Source organism: Triticum dicoccoides, chromosome 3B (assembly GCF_002162155.2).
Source record: "Triticum dicoccoides isolate Atlit2015 ecotype Zavitan chromosome 3B, WEW_v2.0, whole genome shotgun sequence".
In the NCBI taxonomy this organism is placed as follows: domain Eukaryota; kingdom Viridiplantae; phylum Streptophyta; class Magnoliopsida; order Poales; family Poaceae; genus Triticum; species Triticum dicoccoides.
In genome coordinates this window covers 860,644,942-860,653,518 of record NC_041385.1, presented here as the reverse complement: position 1 = coordinate 860,653,518, position 8,577 = coordinate 860,644,942, and the positions used below count along the sequence as shown (strand labels likewise).

The window sequence follows — 8,577 nt, the reverse complement described above, 5'->3', positions numbered from 1 at the left end:
ACCGAGTTCCGCCCCTGTTTTGAAGGGCCAGAGCATCAGGAGGCATCGACCGTCGCCCGAAGACGGAGAGGGGCGGTTACCGGGCCGTCTCCACCGTCTCCTGAAGACGCCACTGGGGGATCGACCCGAGCCGAGCGCCGCCACCCAGCCGCGAGGGCCCGACTGGTTGGGGGCAGGCCATCACCACCGCAGCCGCGCCGCCCTCCCCCCCACCAAAGCACCATGGCGAGAGGGCCGCCCGCGACCCGGTCAACCGCGACCCGCGGCGCCGGACGCGACGCCGAAGCGCTGCCGGGGGCACCACTGCCGACGCCACCACCGGCCCGTACCACCACCATGCCGTCCGCCGCCCGTCGAACGCCACCATCGCCAACCTGCTCCGGGGCGCCACCGCGCCCGGCATCGAGCGCCACGCCCAGCCGCTAGATCTGGCCCGCGCCAAACCCTATGGGCGAGGGACGAAGGAGCCCCGCTGCCGCCGGCGACGACCGGGCTTCGCCCGGCTGCGCCCCTTGGTGGCGGCGAGAGCAGAGGAGGGAGGAGGAGGGGGTGCGGCGGCTGGGATCGGGAACCCTCCCCCACGCCTCGCGGGTGGCGGCGGGGGAGAGAGGGAGCGGGGGAGGGACAGAACTCAAGTAATCAAAAATGGGTGGCCTGGTAGCAGTATTCAAGTGGTATACCCTAAAAAAACATATTCAAGTAGTAATTACCTTGTCATTGCATGTGATGGTGCATCGGTAGTACAGTAGTCTCTCTCGGTGTGTGTGCGCTACTCTGTGAATGGGATGGCAATGGGTAGGGTATGGGCGGGTACAAACTCCTTCTACCCAAACCCATACCCACAGAAACTTTCTATACCCACCCACTTCCATACCCATGGGCATAAACTGATACCCATGCCCATACCCATCGGGTATCCTGTACCCAATGGGTATCCATTGGTACCATGTATAGCATTTAAATGTTGATTTTTTAGAGAAATGAGTCTAAAATTCAAGTGATATGGGCGGGCATTATGGCACCAACATAGTCTCCTCCGATGGGTGGCTTCTTGGAGGCATCAAGAGAGTATGAGCAGCGGTTGGTGGAAACCCGACTTAGTGGGAATGAGCAACTGGAATTGGGGGTCGCTGGATCGAGAGTTTAGATGAGTCCGATGGCGATGAGTCAAGATTTCATTGTTTCAAGAAGTTACATAGGACGTCAGAGGAGTGTCGAGCAGGTGATTGCAGGCCTATAACCTATGGCTGGTTTAGAGAATACAAGATTTAGGGTTCGACCATAGGAGTTACATGCTTACCCCACATGACATAGGAATAATTTTGATTTATTAATTTATTTTGGGTTACCAATGGGCACAATTGAATACCCATGTCCTACCCATAGATTTTGCGGGTATGGATACCCATTACCCGTGGATACAAAATCTTTCCAAATCATGCACATGCCCATTGTTTTTGGGTAGGGTACCTGCGGGTACCCATACCATGGGCAAAATTGCCATCCCTATGTTACCGTTTGCGCAATTTGGCAGGTAGTATTATTCAACTAATTGCCGACCTGACTTCCCAGTAATCCAGGCAGCATCCAAGGCCATTTGTCGCGTGTTCGTGTATAGAGGGAGAGACACAGCTCACGTGCCTGCGCGTGACCGCTTTTACCAATACCCCAAAAGTTGTGCTGCATACATAAAAAAAACTGTGCTGCATCACATGAATATTCTATCTTTACCACACCCCAAAACCAAGGGCAAACCACCTATCTCAACCCACTTTCACATCTTCTCCTCTACACCAGCAAACGAATAGCACACTGTGAGAGCATTCCTTGTTCCGCTCACACTGCCAAAACACTAGCACAATCTCACACCCATAGAGATCTAGCCATGGAGCTCGCCATGCTGGCCATCCGCCCCCTCCTCCCGAAGCTGGGGAGCCTGCTCGCAGCCGAGTTCACCTTGGAGAAGCGCGTGAGGAAAGGCATCGACACCCTCAACAGGGAGTTGAAGCTGATGCATGCCGCACTCAGCAAGGTGGCCAAAGTGCCGCCGGATCAGCTCGACGAGGGGGTAAAGATCTGGGCAGGAATGGTGAGGGACCTGGCCTACCACATGGAGGACATCATCGACACCTTCATGGTGCGCGTGTATGATGGATCTTCCAACCCGAAGAACAGAGTGAAGAAGTTACTTAAGAAGACAGGCAGATTATTTAGTAAGGGTAAAGATCACCATCGAATCTCCGATGCTCTAAAACAAGCGGTTGCTCAAGCCGAACAGTTGGCTGAGCAGCGCCAAAGGTACGAGGTGGAGATGCCAGACACCGGCCATGGTATTAGCATTGATCCTCGCATCAAGGCTATGTACACAGATGCGACGGAGCTCGTTGGGATCGAGGAACCACGAGAAGAGTTGATCAACATGTTACTTCAGGGTGATGATCGGTCGAATAATCCATTGAAGACGGTCTCTATTGTTGGATTTGGTGGGTTAGGCAAGACAACTCTTGCCAAAACAGTGTATGACAAGATCAAAGTGAAATTTGATTGTCGTGCCTTTGTGTCGGTTTCTCAGAATCCCGACATAAAGAAAATATTGAAGGATATTCTTTTTGGGCTTGACAAGGACAAGTATGCAAAGATATATAATGTATCACGAGAAGCAAGCCATCTCATAGACGAACTCATTGAATTCCTCAATGACAAAAGGTATGCCTCATTTTTTTCATGCTATAGATCGATAGCCGTTTCATCTAGTAAATTCAAAACCACGTTGTATTGGTTTATACACATCCTAATAGCACATACTTAACTGGTTAGTTACAGGTTTACAATGTTTCATGTAAATTGTTGGGGTTTACTATGGTCCATTTTACCGTACATATAACCTGCAGTCTCTCCTTATAAAATACCTTATATGTGTCTTCATTTATTGATTATTCATATAGGTACCTCATCATAATTGATGACATATGGGATGAGGAATCATGGGAAATAATCAAGCTTGCTTTCTTCAAGAAGAGTCCTGGAAGTCGATTAATCACGACAACCCGCAATGTCAGTGTCGCTAAAGCATGTTGCACTTCTACTGATGATATTTATAGAATGAAACCTCTTTGTGATGATGTCTCAAGAAGGCTCTTCTGTAAAAGAGTATTTTCTCCCAGTGAAGGATGTCCTGATGAGTTGTTGGAAGTATCTCAACACATCTTGAAGAAATGTGGTGGAATACCATTAGCCATTATCACTATAGCAAGTCTTCTGGCTAATAATCACCAGATGAAAACAAAGGACCACTGGGATGCCGTGCTCAAGTCCATTGGTCGTGGACTCACAGAAGATCGCAATGTAAAGGAGATGAAGAAGATATTATTATTTAGCTATTATGATCTACCTTCTTATCTTAAGCCATGCTTATTGTATCTAAGTATCTATCCAGAAGATCACCTGATTATGAGATGCCAGCTAATATTGAAGTGGATATCTGAAGGTATCGTTTATAGTGAAGAAGAAGAAACTAGCTTATATGAGCTCGGAGATAGCTACTTCAATGAGTTAGTAAACAGAAGTATGATCCAGCCGATAGGTATTGATTGGGAAGAGAAAGTAAAAGCTTGTCGTGTACACGACATGGTGCTTGACCTCATATGTTCATTGGCTAGTGAAGAGAACTTTGTCACTATATTGAATGGCACCAAGAGGAAAATTCCTGACTCGCAAAGCAAGGCCCGAAGATTGTCAGTCCAAAATAGCAATGTCGAAGTGGCTACCATCAGTATGGCACAAGTAAGATCAATTTCCGTTTTCACAAATGATGATGTTGACCAACTGTACAAAGTTTCAAGCTGTCAAGTTTTGCGTGTGTTGGACTTGGAATATTGTCCTTCTCCGGATACTTGGAATTTTTTGCATTTGAGGCAGCTACGACTGGAAGGTTATGGTGGTAAGGAGCTTCCAGTGGAAATAGGAAAGCTATTGTTTTTGCAAATCCTGGATATTAGTGGAACAAGGATAAAAGAAATACCTTCAAGTGTTGTTGGACTTAGACGTCTGATGTACTTGGATGTTGGCTGGGATGTGAAGCTCCCGTCTGGGGTTGGTAATTTAACTTTCCTAGAAGTGCTAATGGGACTGACAGTGGGTAAAACACGGAGATCTTCTGACAGTTGTAATCACCATATTGTGAAAGAGCTGTGCAATTTGACCAAGCTGAGAGTGGTCCAGCTTTCCTGGAGAGTTTTGGATGAGAACATCACAAAAACTTTGGCGGAATCCCTAAGTAATCTCCGCAAATTGCAAGTGCTAGAAATTTATGGTGAGAAAGGTGGACATGGCGATCTCATGCACGAAGGTTGGGTGCCCTCTCAACAACTCCGTAGAGTATTCATTACGGATTCCTTGCCGTCGACACTGTCAGCATGGATTAATCCTTCATCACTTCCTCTCCTGTCGTGCCTGGTAATAACTGTTAGTAAAGTGCGCCCGGAGGACATCCTGCTTCTTGGGATGTTGCGCGCCCTTCGTTATCTCTGTCTGGGCGTTGATGGATATTGGTGCCCGGGAGAGCTGCGGGTAGTAGCGGAAATGGAAAAGTCTGTTGTTACTGCTGACGCATTTCCATGTGTGGAAGAGTGCATCTTCTATGGTATCGCCATTGCGCCGTCTATATTTCCACGAGGAGCCGCACCAAGGCTTAGAAAAATTCACTTCAGCTTCCTAGCTAGGTGGATCGGCCATGGCGATATTGATTTGAGCATGGGGCACCTCCCCTCCCTCAAGGAAGTCAGGGTTTCCCTTATGCGTGGGGAAGCCAGCAATGAGGTGCTGGAGGATGCGGAGGTGGCTCTGAGGGCCGCAGCGGCACACCATCCCAACCGCCCCGTCATTAAAATCTACAAATAGGAACAGGTATACACCTCTCTCGCATTCCTCTGTTTTTAATTCCTTACTTTTCACCAAGTTCTCAGTAATCATTTCCCCACTTTTTTTTTCTTCATTTTCAGGTGGATTCATCAAATCCTGCAATTCCATCAGGTACAACTCAGGGTGGACACGGTCCGGGCCGGTCCGGTCCCTCACCGAGCCACCCTTTGGACCGACCGGCAGCGGTCCGGACCGGACCGGACCGACCAGCCACGCGGTTCAGTTTTCACGGACCGGACCGGCGGCGGCAAAGCCCGGGCTGGACCGAGCGGACCGGCCAATAACCACCGGCGGCGAGGTGCAGGGGGCAGCGGAGTTGTGGGCGACGTGCGTGAGTGCTGTTGCGAGGTGGGCGACATGCGCAAGCGACGGCGACAAGGTGGGCGATGTGCCGTCGAAAGTGCGCGGCTGTTAGCCATGAACCTTCCTTAGCAGTTTTTCTGTAGTATGCAACTAAGGCTGGTCACAATGGGCAAGAACATAAGCTAGTAACTTACACACTTCCCTAGACTATGTTACTACCTCCATAGTGGGTAGGAACATCTATGTAGTGTCATGCAACGATGTATTTATTAGGTTATAGACTCATTGTTTCTTGGAGTGTGTGATGTTCCGGTAACTTAGCTAGTTACCACAAGCACCTCTCTCTTCATTAAATATGCGCCACATAAGCAAAGTTGTATTGGAGTGTGTGATGTTCCGGTAACTTAGCTAGTTACCACAAGCACCTCTCTCTTCATTAAATATGCGCCACATAAGCAAAGTTGTATTGGAGTGTGTGATGTTACTCCTAAGTTCCTCCCCATTGTGACCAGCCTAATGTAGGGTGCGCATGAGCCCATGATTTCCGGAGTGCTAGCCTTGCCATAAATAGCGGATCAAACCTGACGTCGAGTTAGTGGTCAATGGCTCCGTGATTTTCGGATCGAGCCTTGTTTATGTTGTACTTTCTTTTACCCGTTCGACTGAATAAAAGTGCAGAAACTGAAGAGAGAGCAACGGAAGAGAGACCAACGTGCCGGCTGATGGACCTGATCATACGCTTCAACAAAATGAAAACGGCAGCATAGGATCACGGCGCGTGATTATAGCACACGCTATTAAATCTATTGCCTTCCAAAAAGAAAACACTGTACTTTCCTGATCTGTTGGAAGCGGAAATCACGGTCGAGCATTTCTCCACAATCCGAGAATCATGGCCGATCGAGCGTTTATCCCAGTTGACGGCCTGTGTGCGTGCTGTGTTTAAACCGTCATCGTCGCCGCCTCTTTTTGCTGCCATGGCAGCGAAACCCGCAGCTATAACACTGCCGGTGCCAGGTCGAGAACACGAGATCATCGGCGGTGCACGCACGGCAGCGACGGCTAGCGGCGGCGAGAGGCTATGGCGCATGGTGAGGAGATGAAGGAAGAAGAGGGGAAGCTTGGGGACGCGGAGGTTCACCCGGGGGCTGCCGGTGGCCGCGATGACGAGGAACGGTGGCGACGATGACAGTGTTTTCTCGGTCCTCTCGGTCGGACCGGTCAAAGCCCGGACCGGACCGACAAATTTTCGGGCCCAATTTGACAGACCGGACCGGCCAGTTTCTCTAGCGGGCCAGGACCGAGCGGGCCAAGACCGAGCGAGCCACGAGCGGGCCGAAAAGCCCGCTCGGTACGTCCAGCCTGAGGTACAACCTATCAACTGTTCTTTCAGCATTTTCCCTAGCTGTCAGTATGAACTATCTTTTCTTTCTTCCTCCATGCACTCAACTGAACCATGTGCTTCCAAATGGCGTTGCAGGTAGGAGGAGCTAACTGCAGATTAATTTCGCTCTGATGAAGAATCCGACGAGGAAGGTCTAGAGCACTGCGTTTGATCCGTCTTCCTTGTGCAGCGCACCAGATGAAGCGCTCATTATGTTTGTCCGCTCATGTCCGAATTCCCTTCTTGCTCCCGGCAGGCAATTCAGGAATCACCAAGTTTGTAGGGCATTTTGCCCGTGATGAATTATTGCATCTGGCCGGGTTGCCTGCTTTAATCCTTCGTTTCCCTGCTTGATTTGTTCCTAGCAACTTAATTTCAGACTCGGTGCCCCGTTCAGTTTGTAAGATGATTTTGTAAACTTTCACCTTATATTTGTCATGTTGGTTCGATAAAACGAAATAAACAGGGGTCCTCCGTCTTGCCGACCTGTGTCGACGGTTGGATCTTGGAACTTTGTGCTATAGTAGTTCATCGTACATGTACATACCAGCTGTGGTTGGAACATGGAAGACACGAGGATCGATTGGATGCTAGACCAGCTTTAATCCATTCGTAAAAGTTAATTAGACCTCCAAAAACCATGGGTATTAGGTGTTTTTTTTAATTATCAAGACCTAATTTAATTCCATAAGCCAAGAGGTTAGTGTCGAACCACCAACATCGACGGCAGACAAGCACGAGACAGAAACAAGAAGGAATAAGTATCAGCGCAAAGTCTTGCGATCATTGATGGTGCTGAGGTACTGCCATGCGGGATTTCTGCTGCTCTGATGACAGAACAGGTTGACACTATCGACAGCGATGAGAATTGGGCTCAGCGCCAGAGATGCACAAAAAAGTGTCAAATCTAGAAATAATTTGAATGGATTGCTGAAATTTTATAATGTAGCTGAATTTGTACATTATAAATATGGCTTACACTTGTTTTCCTTGTTTGAAATGTGACAGAGCCATGTCAGAACGTGAAATGGTCAATTTTTTGGCCGGAAATTGTGCTCATTTCAAAAGTGCTTGAGAAAAGCAAAATAAATAAATAAAAGTGGTAATATTGGTAAACTGTACTCCCTTCTCAAGCTCCTAATAGTATAGTATTTCCAAGTGAAGTCGCCGGGTGATAAGTCCCTGATGAAGACGAAGCAGCCGCTCTCATCGCATCAGAAAACCATTAGGATTGGGAGTGTGTCGATACTGTAATCTTTGTTCATTCATGTTGGAACCGTGAGGGCATGCAAACAAAGGAAATCACGTAATCACGAAAAAATTAAGCCCAGTCAAGTAGAACAATAAAAATTGCTGATCAATACACATTGCTATATGCATGTCACAAGAATATTTTATTATTGAATCACATCACTGTCCATTGATTGGCGTGATGGGTACCAGCAACAATCACTTTTCATCACAAATAAAGCAGTAACAATATTGCTGAGTTTGGCCAGGCCTACAATAAGCTCTATAGACGTGTTCTTCCCAGGAATCCTGGCAGGATCTCCGGCAATCTAATGTTGAGCATTCAGCGGCTGTAAAAGCAATCACCTTCACGCAATCATCTGTAGACAAGAACATGCATCATTGAGGTAAGTCCAAATTGTGAAACATTGCAATGAAATTCGTGCAGGTCTGCTGAAAATATAGACATGTAGGAGAAAGGAGACCAATTTCGTACCAACATGAATGGAGTCGCCTATGCCTAGTTGCACAATCACCATAAGGCAAAGGAGAATGATTTTTCCCTCCATAAGATAAGACACAAACTTCTCCTTCTCGTCTTGTTTAGGTGTCCAGAAGAATACACGACGTCATATTTATAGACTTGCGGCTGGGGAACATTTACCTGCATTTCACTCAATAAGATCAAAACTATCCAATTATATCGTCCTTATATTTGGTAAAAAATGATCCCATCTTTA

At 47.8% G+C, this 8,577-nt stretch overlaps 1 protein-coding gene across 1 annotated transcript; it reads left to right on the top strand.

The window, feature by feature from the left end:
• Positions 1 to 1,850: 1,850 nt before the first annotated feature.
• LOC119282753 (disease resistance protein PIK6-NP-like) lies at positions 1,851 to 5,413 on the top strand. Its single transcript, XM_037562866.1, has 3 exons — positions 1,851 to 2,706; positions 2,946 to 4,905; positions 5,001 to 5,413. The coding sequence occupies exons 1-2, from the start codon at positions 1,886 to 1,888 to the stop codon at positions 4,897 to 4,899; spliced, it is 2,775 nt and encodes a 924-aa protein (XP_037418763.1). The 5' UTR covers positions 1,851 to 1,885; the 3' UTR covers positions 4,900 to 4,905; positions 5,001 to 5,413.
• The last annotated feature ends 3,164 nt before the right edge of the window (positions 5,414 to 8,577 follow it).

Excerpts from the sequence above, each read along its gene's own strand:
- LOC119282753 (XM_037562866.1), top strand. The coding sequence starts at position 1,886 with ATGGAGCTCGCCATGCTGGCCATCCGCCCCCTCCTCCCGAAGCTGGGG. Across the intron at positions 2,707-2,945 it reads GAATTCCTCAATGACAAAAG|GTACCTCATCATAATTGATG; the intron begins GTATGCCTCATT and ends TTATTCATATAG.